Source organism: Olea europaea, chromosome 18, assembly GCF_002742605.1.
Source record: "Olea europaea var. sylvestris chromosome 18, O_europaea_v1, whole genome shotgun sequence".
Taxonomy (NCBI): Eukaryota; Viridiplantae; Streptophyta; class Magnoliopsida; order Lamiales; family Oleaceae; genus Olea; species Olea europaea.
Genome location: NC_036254.1, coordinates 11,469,650 through 11,494,491, shown reverse-complemented (window position 1 = coordinate 11,494,491; position 24,842 = coordinate 11,469,650). Strand labels below are relative to the sequence as shown.

General features: G+C 37.5%; 3 protein-coding genes across 8 annotated transcripts in view; 2 read left to right on the top strand and 1 right to left on the bottom strand.

Annotated features, from left to right (window-relative positions):
• LOC111367453 (26S proteasome non-ATPase regulatory subunit 2 homolog A-like) overlaps window positions 1-15,519 on the top strand; it is a 36,204-nt gene extending 20,685 nt beyond the window's left edge. For 2 of the 5 annotated variants that reach the window (XM_022988335.1, XM_022988334.1), the window contains 10 exons: window positions 3,687-3,920; window positions 4,097-4,318; window positions 4,549-4,665; window positions 4,740-4,952; window positions 7,060-7,119; window positions 7,224-7,337; window positions 7,449-7,534; window positions 14,559-14,667; window positions 14,926-15,104; window positions 15,188-15,519. In XM_022988335.1, the coding sequence (XP_022844103.1) occupies window positions 3,687-3,920; window positions 4,097-4,318; window positions 4,549-4,665; window positions 4,740-4,952; window positions 7,060-7,119; window positions 7,224-7,337; window positions 7,449-7,534; window positions 14,559-14,667; window positions 14,926-15,104; window positions 15,188-15,263 (1,410 nt within the window). In that variant the 3' untranslated portion in view covers window positions 15,264-15,519. Of the gene's footprint in view, window positions 1-3,686; window positions 3,921-4,096; window positions 4,319-4,548; window positions 4,666-4,739; window positions 4,953-7,059; window positions 7,120-7,223; window positions 7,343-7,448; window positions 7,535-14,558; window positions 14,668-14,925; window positions 15,105-15,187 lie in introns of those variants that run through there. The other 3 variants (XR_002697824.1, XR_002697823.1, XM_022988336.1) reach the window with 3 other exon arrangements.
• Window positions 15,520-17,676: 2,157 nt separating this feature from the next.
• On the bottom strand, window positions 17,677-19,320 carry LOC111367452 (rust resistance kinase Lr10-like). The gene is made up of 2 exons (XM_022988333.1): window positions 19,127-19,320; window positions 17,677-18,971 (listed from the first exon to the last, which is right to left on the bottom strand). Exon 2 carries the CDS (start codon window positions 18,867-18,869, stop codon window positions 17,817-17,819), a length of 1,053 nt encoding a protein of 350 aa, XP_022844101.1. The 5' UTR covers window positions 18,870-18,971; window positions 19,127-19,320; the 3' UTR covers window positions 17,677-17,816.
• A 1,249-nt stretch (window positions 19,321-20,569) lies between these two features.
• Window positions 20,570-23,976, top strand: LOC111367451 (rust resistance kinase Lr10-like). 2 transcript variants are annotated; one of them, XM_022988331.1, is made up of 5 exons: window positions 20,570-20,644; window positions 20,823-21,714; window positions 22,314-22,334; window positions 22,450-22,482; window positions 22,795-23,976. In XM_022988331.1, exons 2-5 carry the CDS (start codon window positions 21,528-21,530, stop codon window positions 23,862-23,864), a joined length of 1,311 nt encoding a protein of 436 aa, XP_022844099.1. In that variant the 5' UTR covers window positions 20,570-20,644; window positions 20,823-21,527; the 3' UTR covers window positions 23,865-23,976. The 2 variants fall into 2 exon arrangements, with proteins under 2 accessions (XP_022844099.1, XP_022844098.1); XM_022988330.1 differs by having other exon boundaries at window positions 22,783-23,976.
• The last annotated feature ends 866 nt before the right edge of the window (window positions 23,977-24,842 follow it).

Below are 24,842 nucleotides of genomic sequence, written 5' to 3'. Positions count from 1 at the left end.
ATGACCTTGGTGTGAACACTATCATAAATCGGGACACAAAGAAGATATTTGTTGGGACATACATGAGAAGCCCATAGATTGGAAATCGAGACAAAATGTTAAAAATCGTGGCTACCAAGTTTCATCCAATCAAATAAGGAACTCCAAAGAAATAAAAAGTGGAGCATTCAACAGTGAGCAATTAGAACAACTCTATCATATTTTTTCAAGCCTTCGAACTCCAAGCCATCTTACATAGTCCTTCCAGCTCATTAGCCCATAAGGTAGTTTTTGAAAGCCTTAAATATCTCCTCAAAATATAAAACTCATTGGATTATTGATTCAGGTGCTTCCGATTACATAACATATTCTTATCACCTATTTTCCTTGTACTCATCTCGTGCCGGCAATATCAAAGTTAAGATTGTAGATGGATCTCTCTTATCAGTTGCAGGAAAAGGAAGTATTCGTATCTTTGAGTTTATAACTCTAAAATCTGTTCTTTATGTCCCAAGCTTGTCTTACAATCTGTTATTTGTCATCAATTAACTAAAGAGTCCAATTGCTCCGCTAAATTTTCTCAATCTCACTGTATATTTCAAAACTTACCATAGAGGAAGACAATTGATAGTGCTAAAGAATGTGAGGGGCTTTACTACTTCTATGTTTGTCTCTAGGGATAGTGATATTATATTGTGACATTATAGAATGAGTCATCCTAACTTCCAATACATAAGGCATGTTTCTGTCTATATTTTCGAATAAAACAACTATTGACTTTAAAATTTGTTAACTTGCAAATCGACGCACTACTTTTCGATCTATGGGGGCCCTTCATAGGTTCCTAATCGGACTCATACCAAAGAGGCTGTCACGTTTATAGATGATCATACTTTTGTTTGTTGGGTTTACCTAATAAAAGAAAAAATTGACATCCGTTCGATATTCAGTATGTTCATCAAATGATCCAAACATAAATTCAAATCGTACGAATAGATAATGGTACTAAATATTTCAATACTACTTTGCGAGACTATCTACAAATGCATTGGGATAATCAATCAAAGTTCGTGTGGTAATGCCCACAACAAAATGAGATTGTCGAATGAAAACCAGATACCTTCTTGACGTTGTTTGTACCTTAATGTTTACCACAAATTTACCAAAAAAGTTTTGGGGAGATACTATCTTATCATCAACCTATCTTATCAATCGAATGCCTAGCCGTACTTTCTTATTTGAATCACCTATTCAAAGACTTTATAATTTTTTCGTAATTCTTGGCTTAACTCGAACATATCTCTCAAAGTGTTTAGTTGTACTGCCTTTGTCCACATTTATTCCCATCATAAGAGCAAACCTGATTCTCGTGCAATTAAGTGCGTCCTCCTTGAATACGCACCCACTCAAAAGGGCTTTAAATGTTATGATTCAGTAACCAAGAAAACACTTGTTAGTCTTGATGTTACATTCTTTGAGAAAACACCGTACTTTCAAAAAACCTCTCTTCAGGGGAAGAATTTGAGTGACGATCGGTTCCTAGACTTTGATATCTCTGTTGAGCCCACCACAATCACTGAATATTTCATACCACCCTGTTTTACTATGCCATGTATAGAGACAAACTTGAACTCAGGGGGAGATGTAGAAAAACAATAACAGGGACATGTTAATTTACTCAAGGAGGCCAAAATCAAAGGAGAATCCCACATTTGAAGTACCAAGAGAATTAGAACCGATGATGGCTCCAGATGTTCATAAGTCTCATGAGTTCGAACCTCCAGACATAGACTTGCCTATTGCTCTCAGGAACAAACTCGGTCATATACTCTCCACCCTATCTCAAAATTCATATTTTATAATGCTCTATCTTCAGGATTTCGTACTTTTACATCTAATCTTGATAGTACAGAAATTCCAAGGAGTATTCAGGAAGTCTTAAAAGTTCCCAAACGGAGGGAAACAATAATGGAGGAAATGCGGGCCTTAGAAAAAAATGGCACATGGGAGTTGAGAGATCTACCGAGAGGGAAGAAATTCTTGGGTTGCAAATGGGTCTTTAATGTGAAGTATAAATCTGATGGATCAATTGAGCGATATAAAACTCGTCTGGTTGCAAAAAGATATACCCAAACCTATGGCATTAACTACACAGAAACGTTGGCAGTAGTGGCAAAATTATATACAATTCGTGTCCTATTGTCTCTGGTAGCCAACTTGGATTTGCCTCTTCAACAACTGACATTAAAAATGCATTTCTAAATGGGGAAGTAGAGGAAGAGGTCTTAATGACTTTACCACTAGGATTTTGTAAAAGGAATGAAGAAAATTTAGTATGTAAACTCAAGAAATCATTTATGGCTTTAAACAATTTCTGAGAGCATGGTTCGATAGATTTGCAAATGACAATCATATCACACTATGTTCTTCAAACAATCAGAAAATGGGAAGACCATTCTAATTAAATACGTGGATGATATAATCCTAAAGGGAGACAACACAGTTGAGATGGAAAGACTCCAGAAAAGTCTAGCTACTGAATTTGAAGTGAAAGACTTGGACAAATGAGATACTTCTTAGGAGTGGAGGTAGCAAGATCAAAAAAGGTATTAGCGTGTCACAAAGAAAATATGTCCATGATCTCCTGACCGAAACATGCATGCTTGGTTGCTGGCCATGCGACACACCTATTGATATAGGGAGAATAGAAGAGGGTGGAAATTCTCTTGTGAAAGATACCAAAGACTAGTCGAAAAATTGATATACCTATATCATACTGGACCAGACATTGCTTTTGCAATAAGTGTGGTAAGTCAACATATGCACTCACCAAAGGAAACTTATATAGAAGCAATAGACAAAATTCTCAAATTTCTCAAAAGCTCATTTGGAAGAGGGTTTTTCTTCAAGAAGAGTGAGAACAAGTATAAATATTCACAGATGTGGATTGGGCAAGCTCTATAGACAATAGGAGATCAACCACTGGTTACTGCACTTTCGTATGGGAAAACTTGATAACTTGGAAAAGTAAAAAATAGAATGTAGTGGCAAGAAGCAGAGTGGAAGCGGAATATAGAGTAGTTGCCCAAAGAATATATGAAGGACTATTGTTAAAGAAAATTTTGGAAGAACTACAAGCCACAGTAAAGCTTCTAATCAAGATTTGCTGTGATTACAAAGTAGCCATCAATATTTCTCTTAATCTGATTCAACATGATCGAACTAAACACATTGAAGTAGACAGATGCTTCATCAAAGAAAATGCTGAAGATGGGGTTATTTGCATGACATATGTTCCTACAAAAGAACAAACTTTAGACATGTTTATAAAAGGGCTACCTTGACAAAGTTTTGAAGACTTCATTCGCAAGTTGGATATGGTTAACATTTACCATCCAGCTTGAGGGAGAGTGTAGAAACCCTATAGATTGCATTTTAATTTATTCTTTTACCATATTTAGACTTTTTCCCATATTTAGTTTTTCCATAATTAAGTAGACTGTAATTTGGTAAGCTGCATCCCTCCTTATGTAGGAGATTTCTTTCCTTTCCCCTTACCCCACTTGTATTTATAAATTAAGACGTTGTATACATTTGAAATATATACAAGAAATACATAAAATTATTCTTATGTTCAATCTTTTTTGTTTATTATATCGTTTCCACATGTGATTCTAATGATTTTTTTTTTTTTTTTGTCACCGTAGGGTATGATTTTGCTTTGGGATGTTGACTATGGACTCGCTCAAATTGACAAGTACATACATAGTACCAACACTCACATCATTGCGGGTGCATTGCTAGGAGTTGGTATTCTGAATTGCAGAGTCAACAAGAATTGTTATCTTTTAGCTGATTATGTACACAATAAAGAGTCTTCTATTAGAATAGGTGCAATAATGGGCTTAGGCATTGCGAATGCAGGTTCTCAAGATAAGGAAGTGAGTTCCATAATTAGTCCAACTATTGGAAGTATTGATTGCTTTAGATGATAATTACTTTACTTGTCAACGTTTTGAAACGTTGTTGAGTAGCTCATATCTTTTTGGCCATGACTTTCTATTTTCTTGTCTTGTGATGTTCTACTTTTGCTTACATGTGACATTTTCTTTTTCAGATAAGCATTATATTAAACTCGATACTTGAAGATTCTAAGGAATCTCTGGATGTCATTGCCTTCTCCGCAGTCTCTCTTGGCCTGGTCTATTTGGGTTCCTGCAGCGAATATTTTGCTGAAACAATATCTTTAACCTTAAAGAAACGAAATGCATCAGATCTGGGGGAGCCCCTCTTTTGTCTCTTGCCTCTTGGTCTTGGTCTTCTGTATCTTGGGAAGCAGGTTACCATGATTACTAGCTTCTTTGGTTGTTAACAATCCAATAGTCATATTCTGTGTCAAATCCTTGTATTACTTTGGGCATTATATAGAAACTATTATTGGCATGATGTTAGTCACTATCATTAGGCATGCAATGCACATTACTTGTTTTCAGTTTGAAACTGAATATTGCAATATGTAGATTGAGTACTCTGATCATACTTCGTTAGGATTTATTTTTCATCTGACAGGACAATGTGAATGCTAGAGCTACTACGCTTTTAGAGACATTTAATGAAAAAATTGGAAAATATTGTTACATGACCCTGATCTCCTGTGCCTATGCTGGAACCGGGGATGCTCTCAAGGTTATAAATTTTTGAAGTTGCATTCAGAGGGTAAGCTGTTATCTTGTATAAGTTGCTAATAGTCTCTATCTCAGGTGCAAAAATTCCTTCATGCGTGTGAACATCTTAAAAACGGTGAAAAGTACCAGGGTCCCGCTGTACTTGGTATTGCTATGGTAGCAATGGCTGAGGAATTGGGCCTTGAGATGGCTATTCGTTCGCTAGAGCATCTTTTGCAGTATGGCAATCACAACATTAGAACTGCGGTTCCATTGGCCCTAGGTCTTCTTTGTATATCTAATCCAAAGGTAATCCTTCTTTTAGCAGTAACACACTGTATTTTTAAGGAAGATATAAATTATAATTTTTTCATAGGTTACTATTGAGTTGGCTTATTGATTCTATAAGTCTCCGTTTGACAATCATTATTTCAAAACTCTTTATTTTATACACGCATTTTCAATTATACATTTACACAATAAAATATTTTGCACGTAAATCTAAAGCTTTTCTCTACTTTTTAACCACATTCTCTAAACATTCAACATTCAAAACTTTATTTTTACCAAATAATGAACATCAGTCAGGGCTAAATTTGAATTCAATTGGAGATAAGTGTAGCATTAAAAGGGCTTGGTATTCATTACTTAAAAGTTTGCTTGGTTTTGTGTCTCAATCAACTTCATTGCTTAAAAATTAGGCATCACTATTCCTTTTTTTTTTTTCAAACAATGACAGTTAAAAGTCACTTTTAATGCTTTATAAACTGTGAGCCAGGTCTCTATGAAGTCACTTTTTTATTTGCAACATTGGGTTTTATTTCACTATCGACCAGCAACGTCTCTTTCTTATCTCCATGCAAACATTGCAACATCAACCTGCTACCTCCCATGACGTTCTCCTTCCCATGTTTCTGGCCATATCCTCCTCGTATATGGAGGATTAGAGCCGGATCTCCATGTCATGTTGTGTCGACATGGGACTTCCTCCAAAATGGAGAGTCTGAGAATCATAGATAGTGATTGCTATCATCTTAGTTCGTACTTTCCGTATAAGGACATTTCATGTATTGAAAGGACTATTTTATCCTCCAGAGTTCTAACTTGCAATTTAAACCCTCCTAATCATCTAACAGAATTATGTTATATCAAATAACTTATACCGGGGAACCTCATCTTGTATATGTCTAGTAAACTCATCCATGAGAAATGCTAAAAGAAGTTCAGGTAGTACCCTTGATGAAACCATACAGGAAATTCTCTACTTCTACATCTACATTTCATACTCATGACCACTCGATCATAGATCTCCATAATAATTTTATGCTTCTAATAGAATTTCCTTTTCATAGAACTTTCCTGGACACTCTATCATAGGCATTTTCTAAATAATAATTGAAAAAAATTTAAGAATCTAGTTTCTTCTCTTTCTACTTTGTCATCAATATCCTAAGCAGGTGAATGGATTCTATAGCAAATCACTTTTTAGGTAGACCCTAATTTATGCTCAATCACCATCTCCCATTGGTACGAGCTTAATACAACACAATCTTGAATATCTCGATCATTCTTATAACTAGTCATCATACCACTCTCTCTCCGTTACACTGACATCGTTGTACTCTAAGCCTAATTAAACAATTTTTTCAATCAAAAAATATCCACCTCGAAATGAATTCCATCTAAGTCAATTGGATTTGATATGCTCATCCTTTTCATAGCCTCTCCCACTTCCGAAACCAAAATTCTTCTAGTATAATTAATATGTACATTTATAATGGAGTTTGACAAACCCAATATGTGCAAAATGTCTCTAGTTAAATATATCTTTTCGAACTATGTATTTAGGCTCAACAGGTCAAGAATATAAATAGAATTTTCAATTTTGGCATCATCAAGGAAGGAGATGGATGATAGCATTTGAAACATAGTGAACGAGGTATTAAAATAATCTAAGGGTAGAGAACCTCCTATTGAGAAACACGGTGGATCGATAAGGTCCAAATTGCTGCACTCTTTGTCTTAACTACCATTTGGGCCTATTGTGAACATGGTTGTTAGATGGCTTTCTACCCTTAGATTCTCCAAATACCCCATTAGCTATGTTTTAGATGTGAACATCCATCTCATTCCATGATGATGCTGAATGGAGAAAATTTATATTTATACTGCTTGACATATAGAGTCAAAAGAACCACTGAAACATCACCACATCATTCTTTAGAAGTTGCAGACTAACATGTTTCTGCTTTCTGTCATAAGGATCCACTTGTCCATGAGGTTTAAAAGCATTTTTGGGAAAATTTTATAGATAAATGTCATTCCATTTATTCCAGAGAAGGTCATTGTGTGCTCGAAGTTTCCAAGTCTATTTGCATTTATAACTTTTTTTTTTTTTGATGGGTGATCTCAACAGGTTAAAGTCATAGACACATTAAGAAGGCTCAGCCAAGATAGAGATAGGGAAGTTGCAATGGTAATGTGTTACGAAGACGGGCTATTGTGCAATTTGATATTACTAATCATATAATTGCATGATCTAAAAACTTGGATATCTATTTTTGTTTCTTAATTGTGCAGACTGCCATCATTGCTTTGGGTTTAATAGGTGCTGGAACCAACAATGCAAAAATAGCTGGCTGTCTTCGGAATCTATCAACCTTTTACGACACATTTCCCAGCCTTCTTTTCTGTGTAAGGTTTTGATTTTAATACTTTTGCAGAAATATATATATTCTTCATGGGCATCTAAAATGGACTAATATTGCTTGTAGGTCATAATAATTTGCCTCGTTACTTGTGCAGGTGCGGATTGCTCAAGGTCTTGTCCATCTTGGAAAAGGCTTGTTGACACTCTCTCCATATCATTCTGAAAGATTTTTGTTATCCCCGTAAGTTAATTTCTTGCTTTGAATGAATGTGGTCTTCTCCATATTGCTGTTTTTATGTTTAGTTTTTCCTTAAACCTGACGAATGCCAACTTAGCCACTGTACTTTGTCGTTCAAGAGGAAGATCTATTTTATTGAAATACTGATAGGCCCCCGATTCAACATACCTATTCTAGAAGGACCAAGAAAGATGGAATAACAAAATTTGTTATGAATTAGTGACTAGGCTGGAGTTAGTTACACAAGGGGTGTTATAAATAGAGTATTTGGTGGGAGTCAGGGGCATCAGAAATCATTGAGAGGAAAGGAATATTAGGAGAGTATGGCCCTCTCGAATGGCCTCTTATGTTTTTCTTGAGCTGTAATTTTCCATTCAATCAATTTCAATACAATTTCCTTCATATTTCCTGTTTTTCTTCTCCGTTTACTCTTGGTATCTAACATATTTTGGTATTAGAGCACCCATTTCATAGCACAACCATGACCTTGGCAGAACGATGAATGAGTTAGAACATAAGGTGGACGGTAATCATCACGAGCGCCAAACCAGAATTTCAATCCATGCAATCAGGCCTAATGGAAAAAATGGATATGCTACTGCAGAAGTGGACAAAACAAGAGAGGGATTGCAAGGACAAAGGGTGGCTAAGGAACCAGCATCATCTGCAGAATCCAGGCTAGTCCAATCGAGACCAACTGGAAGTCAATATGAGGGAGACGGTGCCTTGGGGACTTGTAAAGGAGAGTCGCGCATCAGGCGACTGGATATGCTGGTATTTGATGGTATGGATCCAGACGGGTGGATCTTCAGGGTGGAGAGGTACTTTGGGATTAATAGGATGACAAAAGAAGAAAAGATGGATGCCGCTGTGGTATGTCTGGACGGAGAAGCTTTAGTGTGGGTAAAATGGGATGAGAAGCGACGGTCGATTTTGAATTGGGAAGAACTGAAGGTAAGGTTGCTTCGACGATTTCGAGCGTCATAGGAGGGGATGCTGTGTGCTCAATTTTTGGCAGTTCGGCAATTGACCACTGTAAGGAACTATCGTCGGCAGTTTGAGACGCTGGCTCCACCATTGAACGACTTGTCGGAGGAGGTGCTGGAAGGAAGTTTCATGAACGGATTGAAGCTAGAATTAGGGGCAGAGGTCCAATTACACAGACTGGTGGGGTTGGAACAGATGATGGAGATAGCCCAGATGGTGGAAGAAAGGAATTGGGTTACTAAAGTGGGCCAATGGAGTCTAGGCCCACCAAAACCTAAATCCTGTGCTTACTCTAACCAAAATCCACCCCAAAGTTTCAACCCAACAACCAAACCCACTATACCCCTCAATATAACCCAACCCGTATAGCAAGCCCAGTACCATTTCAGAAAAATATCCCTTCCTTCAAGAGACTTACAGATGCCGAAGTACAGGCGAAGCATGAAAGAGGTTTGTGCTATCGATGCGATGAAAAATTTACAATTGGCCACAGGTGTAAGAATAAGGAGCTCCAAGTGCTCGTAGTAAAGGAGATGGAAGCAGTCTCGGATGGCGGGGACGCGCAAGGTGCTGACGGCTGCGACGACCAAAACTTGATTGGAGATGGCGAAGAGGGAGCAAGCGAAGAGAGCGAGGCTATTGAGTTGTCTATTAATTCTGTTGTGGGGCTTACAACACTGGGCACTATGAAGTTGAAGGGGAAGTTGGGCCAAAGGGAAGTCGTGGTTCCTATAGATAGTGGAGCATCCCATAATTTCATCAGTTTAGAAATTGTCCAGCAGCTTGGCTTTCCTCGGCTTTCCTCTATCGAGCACTCCGAGTTATGGGGTGATTATGGAAACCGGCCTTACTGTAAAAGGGGAAGGCATTTGCAAGTAGATACCATTGAAGTTGCAGAACCTGACGGTGGTAGAGGATTTCTTACCTCTGGAATTAGGGAATTTAGATATCATACTAGGGATGCAATGGCTGTAGAAATTAGGGAAAATGCAAGTGGACTGGAACACGCTGACGATGTCCATTAACCTGACAGGAACTACAGTGACTCTCCAAGGGGACCTAAGTCTTGGTAGAACACCAGTATCACTGAAGACCATGCTAAAAACATTTAGAGAGCAAGGAGAAGGGCTCTTATTGGAACTAGGTAATATTACTATTGTGGACAAAGGAGGGATACTGGAACCACCGGAGATCATTATTGAGGTATTGAAGGAGTTTTCTGCCGTTTTCGAGAACAACATTGAGCTGCCCCCTCAGTGGGATCATGATCATGCCATCAATCTACACCCCGGAATAGGCCCCATTAGTGTGAAACCATATGGATACCCGCATTTTCAAAAGAATGAGATCGAAAGGTTAGTGCAGGAGATGTTGGCTACAGGAATTATTCAGCATAGCACGAGCCCATTTTCGAGCCCAGTGCGCTTGGTTAAGAAGAAAGATGGAAGTTGGAGGTTTTGTGTGGACTATCGGGCAGTAAATAAAGCTACAGTTGCTGATAAGTTTCCAATTCCCGCCATTGATGAGCTCTTAGATGAGTTACACGGTTCGACCATTTTTTCAAAAATTGACTTGAAATCTGGGTATCATCAAATTCGGGTGAAGACAGGGGACATCCCTAAAACTGCATTCCGCACTCACGAGGGTCACTATGAATTTCTAGTCATACCGTTCGGCCTGAAAAATGCACTTGCAACCTTCCAGTCACTAATGAACGGCATCTTCAGGAAACAGCTACGGAGATTTGTATTGGTCTTTTTCGATGACATTTTAGTCTATAACCGAACGGTGGAAGAAGATCGGGGGCATTTGAGATGGGTATTGCAGCAGTTAGTGGATAACCATCTGATTGCTAACAAAAAAAAGTGCTTGTTTGGCCAAAAAGAGCTGGAGTACCTTGGCTAAATAATCTCAGGAAAAGAAGTAGCTGTAGATATGTCTAAAGTGGAGGCCATGACAGTATGGCCACGACCTAAATCACTTAAGGAGTTATGGGGGTTCCTTGGTCTAACAGGATACTACCGGAGGTTCATAGAGGGGTATGGAAGAATAGCATGGCCACTTACGCAACAACCGAAAAAGGATAATTTTGGATGAACGAGGCGGAAGCTGCTTTTGTAAGCCTAAAAAAGGCTATGGCTTCGGTTCCTATATTAGGACTTCCAGATTTTTCCAAGCCATTCGTGATTGAGACTGATGCATCTGATCATGGCTTGGGGGTATTTGATGCAACACCGGAGGCCTATTGCTTACTTCAGCCAAGTTCTTCTTCCTCGAGCTCGGAACAAGTCTATTTACGAGAGAGAGAGAGAGTTGATGGCAGTTGTATTTACCGATTAAAAGTGGAGGCACTATCTAATTGGAATGCATTTCATAGTCTGAACTGATCAGAAGAGTCTCAAATTCCTTCTTGAGTAGCGTATGGCAAGTACGGAATATCAGAAGTGGTTGACTAAGTTATGGGGGTATGACTTTAACATCGAGTACAAGCTGAGATTGGAAAATAAGGCAGCCGAGGCCTTATCCTGAATTGAATTGGCTACGAACAAGTCTATTTACGAGAGAGAGAGAGAGTTGATGGCAGTTGTATTTACCGATTAAAAGTGGAGGCACTATCTAATTGGAATGCATTTCATAGTCTGAACTGATCAGAAGAGTCTCAAATTCCTTCTTGAGTAGCGTATGGCAAGTACGGAATATCAGAAGTGGTTGACTAAGTTATGGGGGTATGACTTTAACATCGAGTACAAGCTGAGATTGGAAAATAAGGCAGCCGAGGCCTTATCCTGAATTGAATTGGCTACGACAGGGATTGCACTTAGTATGCCATTTGTTTTACAACAAGCTGAGTTAGAAAAGGCGGTGAAAGAGGATTCAGAATTGGGCTAGATCCACACAGCACTACAAGTTGACCTAACGTCACACCCGGGGTTTGCGTTGGTTCAGGGTACTCTGTTATATCGTGACCGACTCGCCTTACCCAAGGGTTCTCCATTTGTAATGTTGGCATTGCAAGAATGACATGATAGCAAAATCAGTGGCTGTGGGGGATTCCTTAAAACATACAAAAGGATTGTTGCCACGTTTTATTGGAAAGGCATGAAGAACGATATTCGAAATTATGTGGTGGCCTAGGCAACGTGTTAGTAGAACAAGTACTCGACCCTCACTCCGACAGGACTGCTTCAACCGTTACCAGTACCAGAGAAAGTTTGGGATGATATATCCATGGACTTTATTGAAGGACTGCCAAAGTCAGACGGGTTTGACTCGATTTTGGTCGTCGTGGATCGCTTAAGTAAGTATGGACATTTTGTGGGCCTTAAACATCCTTTTTCAGCTCCTTTTGTGGCAGCAATAGTCATTAAGGAGATAGTTCGGTTGCATAGCATACCGCATCGTGACAAAGTGTTTGTTAGCAAATTTTGGAGTGAACTCTTTCGGTTGCAAGGTACTAAATTGAGGCTCAGCTCAGCCTACGACCCACAGACCGATGACCAGACGGAGGTGCTTAACATGAGCATTGAGACTTATCTTCGATGCTTCACTTCAGGCAGGCCTAAAGACTGGTTTCGGTTGAATTATCTTATAACACTTCTTACCACGTGTCTGCACAGTCAACTCCATTCCGTATCCTATATGGACGGGACCCATCCCCTATTAGCCACTTTAAAAAGGGTCAACGGTAGTATCTTCACTTGACCACCAGCTGCTGGAACGTGACCAGTTACTAGAGGAATTAAAAATGCATCTACAGAGTGCTCAACAAAAGATGAAGGCTTCAGTTGATCAGCATAGGAGGGTTGTGGATTTTGATATTGGGGAATTGGTCTACTTAGAGATGCGACCATACCGCCTTAAATCTTTCGCACATCGTTCCAATGAGAAACTCTCCCCTCGCCTCCACCATGTGCTTGCTTGGCTTTTGCACGTCTGGTATATGTAAATTTGATTGGGGGCTTATCAAATACCCTTCCCGATGTAGTCACCTTGTCCACAAGGTTGAAAGAAGGAAACTGTTAGTTAATCAAGTCGAATGGTTCCCACGAAGCTTCCACAGGTGACATGCCTTTCCACTGGATCAAGACTTCCACCGCATTTGTTGGGCCCCGATGTGGTTGTCTGAATCCTAGGACAATCTCCTGTTCCACAAGTAACTCCCAATCTTCCTATAGTTGAGGAGGCAAGGAAGAAGATACGTTGCCCACTACCCTTCTCAACTGCGAAACATGAAACACAGGGTGGACACGAGCCGTAGTTGGTAGTGACAAACGATAAGCTATCTTCCCTACTCTTGCTATTACCTCAAACGGTCTATAGTGCCTTGGGACCAACTTTTTGTTGTGACGTGTCAACAGCGTCTTATGCCTAGAATACCGAGATGAGAGTGAAAAAAAATTGCTTAATAAAGATAACTGGAACAAATGACTCGATGGAAATTATAAATCTCCACGTCTTACTACTCATTGGATTTCTTTCATGCCTTTTCCTATCCCCCTACAAGTTTATTTATAACCCATTCCCTAACTAACTCTGACAAACAGCATAACCATTTTTTTTTCCTGCCTCGGCATTCTTCTGAAAACTCCTACCGCCCTGCTGTCCAGTCGTTAGTCGCCTCCACCATGTGCTTGCTTGGCTTTTGCACGTCTGGTATATGTAAATTTGATTGGGGGCTTATCAAATACCCTTCCCGATGTAGTCACCTTGTCCACAAGGTTGAAAGAAGGAAACTGTTAGTTAATCAAGTCGAATGGTTCCCACGAAGCTTCCACAGGTGACATGCCTTTCCACTGGATCAAGACTTCCACCGCATTTGTTGGGCCCCGATGTGGTTGTCTGAATCCTAGGACAATCTCCTGTTCCACAAGTAACTCCCAATCTTCCTATAGTTGAGGAGGCAAGGAAGAAGATACGTTGCCCACTACCCTTCTCAACTGCGAAACATGAAACACAGGGTGGACACGAGCCGTAGTTGGTAGTGACAAACGATAAGCTATCTTCCCTACTCTTGCTATTACCTCAAACGGTCTATAGTGCCTTGGGACCAACTTTTTGTTGTGACGTGTCAACAGCGTCTTATGCCTAGAATACCGAGATGAGAGTGAAAAAAAATTGCTTAATAAAGATAACTGGAACAAATGACTCGATGGAAATTATAAATCTCCACGTCTTACTACTCATTGGATTTCTTTCATGCCTTTTCCTACCCCCTTACAAGGTTTTTTATAACCCATTCCCCAACTAATTCTAACAAACAGCATGACCATTTTTCTTTTCCCGACTCAGCATTCCTCTAGAAACTCCTACTGCCCTGCTTTCCAGTCGTTAGCCTCCTCCACCATGTGCTTGCTTGGCTTTTGCACGTCTGGTACATGTAAATTTTATTGGGGCCTTATCAGAATCCTTTTTGTGTTTAAAGGATTCCATGTCCTTACAAGAGAAACTGTCATTATAGATTGAGGCATGATGGTGGAAAATGCATTCGCTGATAGTTTAATGTAGTTAGGAAATTGATGGTTTTACTACGTTCTAATACAGATGCAAGGATGTAAATGTGTTGGAACTGTCTTGAACCTCATCAGGAGAGAATTATTTATGTAGAAATAAAGTCTTAAATTGAGTCAGTAAATAGCTCAAGACTCGGTATAACTAAGTTGATGTGATTATCTCAATTTCTCACATCACACTTAATAATTTTGTTATAACTTTTGACCTTCTCTTATATAGTTCTTTGGGACTAATGCCATTGCTTAAGCAATAAGAATTTGTTTTGATGTTTTACTTGCTAAAAGTTATTTAAATTATTTTTGGGGAGCATCTGATAGTTGTTTTTGGCATATGGCCCACATAGTTAGCTTGGCAAGAACGTGTACCAACTGTTTTTTTATGTACCGACTGTTTTTTAAGTCCTCTAATGTCCGTATTAAAATGAAGATTTCCTTTGATAGAGCCCTAATGCAGTAATGCTGGCAAATAATTCATACATCTTTTTTACCTTTTAAGCACCACAATTTTCCTTGACCCTACCTTCCCACAGGACTGCACTGGCTGGACTTGTAATTTTGCTGCATGCATGTCTTGATTTGCGAGATACCATTTTGTGGATGTACCCTTATGTTCTCTACTTCATTGTTCTTGCAATACAGGTTTGTTCTTTAACGTCCTTTCTCGTAATACAGGCTATAATCTTCCTTTTTGGCATTTACAGTAAAATGGACTAGACAGTAATTGATAGTAAGAAAGAAAAAAGAAGCTAAAAGCTTATTCATGCACTGTCAATTCGTTTGTCACTGTATTACCAAACATGCCCTTTGGGTTTTTTTTAGTAAATTTCAACTTGCATCGTGTTCTTTATTTCTGCACGATCTTTAGATTCTTTACTATTAAAATGCCCGCGTTTACAGCCAAGGATGTTGATGACGGTGGATGAAGACCTAAAACCTGTATCAGTACCTGTTCGTGTGGGTCAAGCTGTTGATGTAGTTGGTCGAGCAGGATGTCCCAAGACCATTACTGGTTTCCGCACCCTTCCAACTCCTGTTATTCTGTCAGCTGGTGAAAGAGCAGAGCTGGCAACTGAGAGGCAAGAAATATCCCCTATGAAATGTTCTGTCCATTGCTACGTATATATGATGAACGGACACTAATTCAAATTTAGGTGTGCAGATATGTTCCTTTATCCCCCATACTCGAGGGCTTTGTCATCTTAAAAGAGAATCCTGACTACAGAGATGATCAATGATGCTGATAAGGTCACATATGAAGCCATGTTCTATTCAAATCCGGCTTGGTATCGTACAGATTCACATTTGAACGTAATGAATGTTGTGTATCAAATATATGGAAACTAACTGAAAATCCTACGAAAAGGAATTAAATACGTGTGGTGACAGATTATACAAGTTTATACGAACAATATCCCTAAGATTGCGGAGCAATGTCAGTGATTAGGGAAGGACAAAGCAGTGTTATCTGAGATTCAAGTTTATTTTTGTCAATGCGCATGTTAATGTTCCCAAACGTAGGACTGCACCTACAAATGAGGCAAATAATTCTTCAACACTTTTATAGTTAAATTAGTAATATGAATAAAAATAATTCGATAATTGAATAATTACAAATTTTTTAGTAAATGTTTTCGCGCAAACCTTATTACATCAATCTCGTAGATAAGTGGCCACCCCCTAATTTGCAGCTATTTAGGCATATGGTTGAAGGAGTTGGCCGTTGACCTAAAGAAACTTGGCCTTTAATATGGTTGATTGTTGTGATAATTCATAATTTTCTATGGTAGAATAATATAATTTTAATAAATATATAACATTAAAAGAAATAGGATAGCACTATTCAGGGGATTAAATGTTAAAAAAAAATTTAAACAGAAATTTTATAATAAAAATAGTTAAACAGTATTATTTTTTTTAAAAAAAAAATAATTTGTTGCGGATTTGTAAAGTATCCCCTAAATTGTTTCTATATTCATTTTTGAAAAGTGCATAAATGGGTTGGGCCAGTCGAAAGGAACCTGTTACTCAATACTTCGAGTAGACTTGATATCATTTATTTTTAGAATTTCACACAATCTTTCAAAATGAAATTTGATTTCAAATGATTAATCTAGAAAGATTACGTTATTATCATTTGAGTTAGACCTTAATATCGAGATATTTATACTACAATACTTCTGAAAGAGAAAATAAAAATTAAAGAATAATTGCAGCAGAAGTTTCAAACCTTTTAAATATTAGTAGACTTTTCCCTAACTTTTCATTTGTTGTAGCTGTCACCCCAAACCTTTTAAAACATTGTATCTGAAACCCTTTTGGATGGAATCCGTCTAATTTACCATTAATTGACCTAAAAAAATGATTTTGACCCATAAAATTAATTTTGACCACAATTTATTCAATTTTAAAAGTGCAAAATAGTAATTTAATATTTTCTCCATAAATTAATCAAAAACAAATAAAAATGGAAAAACTATCTTCTTCTTCCCCAACTACCCCCACATTTCTAACACCGAAACCCTAACTTGAGATGAGAAGCACACGTACACAAGGAGTTACAATTGATTTTTCCCATTTCGAAATCGAAAATATGAAAAACTGGAAACCAGTTGCGCTTTGAAACAAAAACCTAGAAGTACAAAATATCAAACACTCAAAAGAAGTCAAAATTCATCATCAACTCGTACAAAAATTCAAGATTCCCTTTTTTTCACTTTCATTTTCTCTCTCTACGTTTTTCTGTGCAGATCGTTGGTGTGAATTTTTTTGTGTAAGGATGAACTATCGGGGTCTATTTTGAACTTCAAACTTAGTTGCAATTGAAGTTTCTGCTACTCAATTTTTTTCTTCTTCTTTCAATTTGGTGAAATTTCGTATTTAGCAATTTTGGAAAATTCAAGGTTCCTTTTTCTTTGAGTGTTGAATTTGGTGGAATTCCAACCTGTAACTCGTATTACACTTCCATCGCCGTCTATTACACTTGTGACACACGGCACCACTATTATAAGCCACAACCATCAGCCCCAACGTGGCGGCGCCAACACCACCATGCCCTTTTAAAATTGAGTAAATTGTGGTAAAATTAATTTTTTGGGTCAAAATCACTTTTTTTAGGTGGTAAATTGGACGGATTTCATCCAAAAAGAACTTCAGATGCAACGTTTTAAAATGTTTGGGATGACTGTTGCAACAAATAAAATGTTAGAAAAAAGTCAGCTACTGTTTAAAAAATTTGGAGATTCTGTTGCAATTATCCCAAAATTAAAGAATTAGAGTGATCCAAAAATATATAATTAACAAATTTCTTCAAAATATTAACACACCAATTTGTATGTTTTGAACCGTCTAAATCTCTCCAAAGAGTTGGTAGCTATTAACTCTCAAAAGTTTTCCCTCGAATTGGTATAATCCCGTGCCGTATTTTTTTTGAGGTAAAATTGGAACCCGTTGTTAAATTGACATATGTTACATTGTAGAAACTAATTTAACCAATTGAATCATATACAAATACAGGGATTATGGAATTCAAAAAACCTCTGATCGACCTGTGAAGCCCCGACTTGAACATAGTTAAAATCCTCGCCCGTCGTGTTGTATTGAAAAAAATTTTCTCCAAAAATTTCTACATCTTGTTGTAGAGAAACTTCAAATTATCAATAGTCAGTAATTATAAGAAGATCATACATTGTAATATATTGAATACACAACTCCAATGTAGTGAATTCATGAACAGAACATCCACGGTTAAGAGACAACATAGTATCAAATACTGTCATACAATTTACAATTCAAGAAGACACTAAATTATTGCTCCCATTTGTTTCAGAAATGCTATCTAAGTCACCACTAAATAGGCTTCCACTTGTAGCTGTTGTGTTTATGTTTGCAGATTCTGATGCAGCAAAAGGATTTGGTGGCATGACTGGCATGTTTTCGCCGTCGAGCATTTGAATCACGACCTTCATTGAAGGTCGATCAGCTGGATACCACTGGATACACCATAGCCCGACGATTATTAGTCTTTTTGCTATTTTCGTATCCTCCTCTCTCTCAATTTGGATTTCTATATCTTCACCTTTATCTAGTTGATTGTACATCCATTCTGGAAAATAAACTTGACTACTGTCAGTTGCTCTGGCATGGAAGTTCTTCCTTCCTCCGACGAGGTCGAGTAACAACATTCCGAAACTGTAAATGTCCGATTTATAGGACACTTTCCCAAAGTTCCTAGAGAAGACCTCCGGTGCAATGTAGCCTATTGTCCTGCGGGCAGCAGTCATGGTTACTACGCTTTGGTCCTTGGAACACATTTTCGCTAAACCAAAATCAGCGACTTTGGGACTGAGGTTATGGTCTAGCAAGATGTTATGAGGTTTGATATCGAAATGGAGGATCCTCTGGTTGCAGCCTTGGTGAAGATAGTCGATTCCTTTGGCTATTCCGAGAGCAATTTTGTGCAACTTCTCCCATCCGAGCGTGTGACTTTGATTCCCGGAAGATATGAACTTATTGAGAGAATCATTAGGTAAGAATTCGTAAACAAGAGCGCGTCTATATCCATCTGCACAATATCCCACCAGACGAACCACATTCACGTGGTGGATTTTTCCTATTGTACTCACTTCATTGATAAATTCATCACCATTTCCTTTGATGTTATTCAAAACCTTTACAGCTACAAGAATGTCATTCGAGAGCTTCCCTTTGAACACTGTCCCGTAACCTCCTTTGCCTAGTTTGGACCTAAATCCGTTCGTGATTTTCTTGATATCAGCATAAGAGTATCTAGCAGGCCTAAGAGCTTTAGAATCCTCTAAAAATTGTTCAATCCTTTCTCTCATTTCTTTTCTTTACCCTATAGAAGCCATACAGTGCAACGACAACTAGTACGAACGAAAACAAACCAATCGATACACCTAAAATAACCCTCTTTTTTGAGGCACCTGCAAGAGAAAACAATGGACTTTTTTAGCCTATCGGATCAATTAAATTCCCACAAAATCAAGAAAGCAATTCTTGATACGTAGTGGAATAAATGGTAGAGCAGAAAGGCCCAATCTGCAGTGCAGAAATATATAGAAGACAGAAGTCCTGGTACCATTGCCATTTTCAAACTGTTTTGGGATCTTAAAACATTCAGTTTCGTTATTCGTTCCATTGTTCTTGAACCAACATTGTTTTCCCGCTGATTCACAATTTCCGCAAAATGGTGTCGACCAATGCAGTTGAGTATCATCAGTATAATAGTCAGGCAGCCCCAGAAAAATTACTACCGAGACATCTGAAATGTTGTACATCTTCACACAACTAGACAGAGAAAATTCTGAAACCGAATAAAATGATTGGAAGGCATAGACTTGATACTTTGAGCTGCCAAGGCAAGTGATCGGGCCGGAATAGGAATTAGCCTCTGGTTTTGCAGAACAATTGAAAAGAGTATAGCCACTAGCTTCCACATTATACCGATAAAACATTTCAAAAGCAGAGGCTGGGGAGCCGAAAGCAGGAACTTGTTTCGGTAGACATGATCCATTGAGGACCGAAACATGTATAACTTGAAGTTTGTAATCGATTTCCTGAACAGACGCTTTGGCTGATAATGGAATCACAATTTTGTTTGTCGAGGCCTTAACCGGAAATTGGAACTCAAACTCCGTGATGTTGTTGATGGGATTGCAAGAAAGATCGAAGCCCGGATAGCCACAGTGTTCAGGTTGTCGGCCTTTTATGCAAAAAGGGAATCGGATAACAGGGCCGGAATCAAAGCACCTTGTTGGCAGGCAAATATCTTGAGCTGCAACAAGTATTGTTTGCAAGAAATATACTGAATAGAACAAGAAAATCATTATCTTACAAATTTATCAGCTGAAATCTCTGATAAATAAATCTTCTTTTTTCCTTACAAATTTCTAAAAACAAAGAACAAGCTGTTTTGCTTTCTTTCATCCACTGGTATTAGATCTATTCTTTACAAGTTGGATTGATTTTATTCATTAGATTATAGATATTTCAATCTACTTTCTTATCAACGAAATTTGACTTTGAAAAATTATGATCTAGTTGGTCTTACAAGTATGCATTTTCACACCGCCACTCTAGTCTACAGCCTGTACTGTCCCTACGTCACATGTTAGGGCTAAGAACATGTTTGGCTAAGCTTATGAAGTAGTTTCCTTGTGAGTTTACAGGTTGCAAAATAAGTAATTCTTTTATTAATCAAAAGACATAAACCTATTAGGTTACTTTTTTTCAAGAGGAAGGTAAGAAAGTAATTTATTTACTTAAAAGTTAAAACTATGAAAAAAGTTATATTCGTTTTCAATCAAGACATATTTGGAAACAAAATAATTACTTTTGTAACTTTCACTTTATTTAAGCTTAGCCAAACATGCTCTTAGAACTATTAAGATGGTTGACCTTGTCTCATCCCACTTGAGACTGAACAGCCATTCAACCAAGAAAATCAAATCAAATCAATGAGAAGCATCTTAGAAAGAAGAAATGGTTATATCTTATCTCTTTCTTGCCAAATTCAGCTCCTTGCTGGAGACTTGATCACCGGAAATTCAAGAAACTTTCCGCTGGTAGCCCTTTCTTCTCGAACAGTAAATTTCAGGTAACTTCATTTACCTTTCAAGTTTCCAAAGAATCATCAAATTACAATTACTGTCTCATAGGGAAAAACTGTCTCTAAATTGGAATTTTGGCATATTTAACTAATAATTCTATAATTCTTTTTCAATATGTGATTTAAGTTGTTCGCAATATGTGCTTGTTCAATTTGGTGTGTGTAGATAAATAAGAAGAAAATGCTGCAAGAAAGCAACAGTTGAGAAATACTTGCAAGAATTCGAGAGGACTGAAGGGTTTAATCTACGACCATAATCCTAAAAGATTACTCTAAGCATGTCAAATACAAGAATTTGGTTTCTTATTTCGAAAATATCGATTCTCCTTTTGTGTACGACCACCTGCAAAGCCCTGAACAATCTCATTTCACTTTGCTCCTCCTCTTGTGGGCATATAAGAAACATAAGCTACCCTTTCCGGTTGAAAGGTGACCCAAAGAATTGTGGCTATCCCAACTCCAATTTTGAGCTTGAATGCCAGAACAATAAAACCATATTGAACCTGAAATCTGCAAAATACCATGTCGAAGCAATTGATTACAGCGACTTCTCGATACGCTTAGTTGATCCTGGCATAGAAAAGGGCAATCTTTCTTCATGTCCAATTTATTCTCCGGACTATGATGATTGGCCTAGCACCATTTTTGATAAGTTTTATCCTGGAACATCCCAATCGTCTTTATTAACTGTCTAGCTCCTACAAATTCTTCAATCTATGTAAAATCTGCCTTCTGTGGTAATAGGAGTAACACTTTCTCCAACTCTTCAGAAAGTTATAGTTATGTTATAGTGGGAGGTTATACTCGTCTATCGGATTTGGAGGATTCCTGCACTGTTGACAGGGTGTTTCCGGCCTCATCGCATAGGATTATGAGAGATAATTCTTCTTTGATGGGCATTTATGATGGCTTGGCCTACGGGTTTGAGCTTTCGTGGTTCCGTGTTCTTTGTGATGAATGTGAGAAGAGCAATGGCTTTTGCAGTTTAGAAGGCAATCAAATCAGTTGCAAACACTACTGCAGCGAGGATATTCCACTATCAGAACTTGGGTTTGGATGTGAGTAAATATTCTTCTTGATCTTGAACATTTTATCACTATTTTTTTTCCTGTATTGACCATATTCTCTGTGAAGAATTATCCTCCATCAGACCTATTATGATATGTTTCATTAATTTATTATATTGAATGTGGAGCAATTCTATAAACAATCAATGATTATGTTTCTTCACTAGTTCAGATTGTAAGCGTGGCTTAACATTTGGTCCAATGGTTCATAATCATATAATTAAGAAACATATGTTCTTATTGCTTTCTTTTATGTGAGGTCATTTATGACATACATTACATGAAACTGTAGAAAGATTCATATTTTGCTTGATTAAGAGCATTTTCTTGAAAATAGAATAAAGTAAAAGGTTAACATATAATGATCAAATTATGAATGGAACTAACTGGTATTGTTTATCTGAAAATTTCTGAAACTCAAAATTCATTATGACTTGCATATAACCCAATTTCCTCAAGCCTTTTAAATCTTCAAAATATCACTTGATTACTTGTTTGTCTTTTGGGCTTTTCAATTTCTACTTGTTAGAAGTTATTCTGCTGTGAAGATTTTTAGTTTTCTTACCCTTCTTGTACTTTGCACCATGCAGGTCGGTTTCAGTACTATGGGAGTGAGTGATTATACTTGACTCTGGCTTTTTAATATTAGTAAGCCTTCCCGTAACATTTTTACATATATTTTTATCCTCTAAAATCATTTTTTCTTCTGTTTTGCTATTTTGACAGCCTTTATTGGATTTTTTGGTGCAATTATAATTGGTAAGATTCAAATCCCGTACCTATGTTTTCAGATAACAAATAGGAATGTTAGGTCCATCCTGGAAAAAAAATGTTTCCATATTTTCTTAAGAATTCATTCTATAGTTAAGCATAAATTTCTCTTGTTTTGTCAACCTCTGGCAATGCACAAGGGAGACTCCATCATCTTATTTTTACACAACAGGCACACGGACAATTTGTGTATACAAATGGAGTGTTTATAAATTCTCATGCTCAACAGTTAAAAATGAAATCTGGATAGTGGATATTTAAACATAATTCCTTTTCTTTTTCATGCAGCTGCTATCGTAGGTCTGAGATTTTTATGTGGATTTACTTTCCTGGTTGGACTAATGGTGCATAAATGGGGAAGACGGCATTTATCAATCGATGAGTCAATTGAAGACTTTTTACAAAGTCAGAATAACCTGATGCCAATAAAATACAGTTACTCTGAGATCAAGAAAATGACAAACAACTTCAAGGACAAATTGGGTGAAGGGGCCTACGGAACAGTGTTCAAGGGAAAGCTTCGAAGTGGTCCTTATGTTGCAGTTAAGAAGTTAATGGGAAAATCTATGGCTAATGACCAAGAATTTATCAGTGAAGTTGGCACAATTGGACGGATTCACCATGTAAATGTGGTGCAACTCATTGGTTTCTGCGTGGAAGGATCAAAATGTGCTTTAGTATATGAATTCATGCCTAAAGGGTCTCTTGATAAATATATTTGTCCTCAAAAAGGTAGGGCTCTCTCTTTGAGCTATGAAAAGATGTTTGAGATTTCTCTTGGAGTGGCTAGTGGAATCGACTATCTACATCGGGGTTGTGAAATGCAAATTCTGCATTTCGATATCAAGCCTCACAATATTCTTTTAGACGAGAATTTCAACCCAAAAATTTCGGACTTTGGCCTTGCAAAATTGTACCCAACTGATGACAGTATTGTACCACTGACTGCAGCAAGAGGGACAATGGGTTACATGGCGCCAGAGATGTTCTACAAAAATATTGGAGGAATCTCTTACAAAGCTGATGTTTATAGTTATGGAATGTTGTTGATGGAAATGGCAGGTAGAAGGAAAAATATGAACCCCTTTGCTGATAGCGTAAGCCAAATTTACTTCCCTTCGTGGGTTTATGAGCAACTTAATACCGGAAAGGACATAGAAATAAAAGACGCCATGGAGAAGGAAAAGAAGATGGTAAAGAAGATGATTTTAGTAGCTTTATGGTGTATACAAATGAAGCCTTCTGATCGTCCTGCAATGAACAAAGTTGTTGAGATGTTTGAAGGCGATTCCGAATTGCAGATGCCACCAAAGCCTTTCGTGGCTCCACGTGAGATAGTGGAAGATCATGGAATAAGTGTTTCTCTTTAGTCTTTTCGCAGTACTAATAATTGTATCAGTTGGAATGTGAATACAATGTAGAAACTTACCAGAGTAACTGATTTATTAAAGCTTATTCAATCTTGGAACACGTCTTTGAGGACGTTGAGGTTTTCTTAGAAAATATTACATAAATATATGGTGCATATTAGTTTTTGCAACAATGTTAATATACAGAAAGATATTACTTCGAAAAATGAATGGTCGCAACAAAGTTTTGTATTCTCATTGAATAGAAGAAAAGATAATCTAAACAGGCAAGAAAATAAATAGTAAAATCCATTGTTTGAGATATATTTTCAAGTTCACTGCAGAAAAAGTCAGTTGATTTCGTCGAGGGAGAACGTGACAGGCATGTTTACTACTCGATCCATTTGAATCACAACTCTACAGAAAGAATCTTGTTTACCACTGGATAACCTCTTTGGACAAGCATTTCCTAAAGGTTATTTGTAATTTTCTTAATATCTATACAAGAAAATCTTGGACTATGAACCTTGTAATCCACTAATATTGTTCTATACTTTACTGTTCTTTCTTTTCATCAGTTCGGTGATGCAGTACAATCCAACGATAATGAATACCAGGAGAAAAACACCTGATATTATACCTCTAACCCGAAAACTCCTTGTCAAAGCTAATTTTTATCTCAAAGTATAACTGAAAGAAGGGGAGACTATTACTTCACCTGCAATGAGAAGTTTTCTTGATGCACCAAGACAGATAACAGAATGTGGAAATTACAGAGGATGTCAAATTTTTCCAACACATTTACAAAAATGTCACTTCTTTTTTTTACATTACAAAAATGTTATTTTTTGACATATTTGCCCCTTTAGGTAATTTGAAATGCCCTATAGGTCCCAATTAAATGAGAATTGATTAGTGAAGAGATTGTACAATCTAATTTAGGCTGAAGAATAAAAAATACCTACCAAAACCCAAGAACACGTTTCCTAAAGAAGAAAA

Coding starts and splice junctions, on each gene's coding strand:
- LOC111367452 (XM_022988333.1), bottom strand. CDS start 18,869: ATGAGAGAAAGGATTGAACAATTTTTAGAGGATTCTAAAGCTCTTAGG.
- LOC111367451 (XM_022988330.1), top strand. CDS start 21,528: ATGAGAGATAATTCTTCTTTGATGGGCATTTATGATGGCTTGGCCTAC. Junction 21,715..22,313: donor ATCAGAACTTGGGTTTGGAT/GTGAGTAAATAT, acceptor TGCACCATGCAG/GTCGGTTTCAGTACTATGGG. Junction 22,335..22,449: donor TCGGTTTCAGTACTATGGGA/GTGAGTGATTAT, acceptor CTATTTTGACAG/CCTTTATTGGATTTTTTGGT.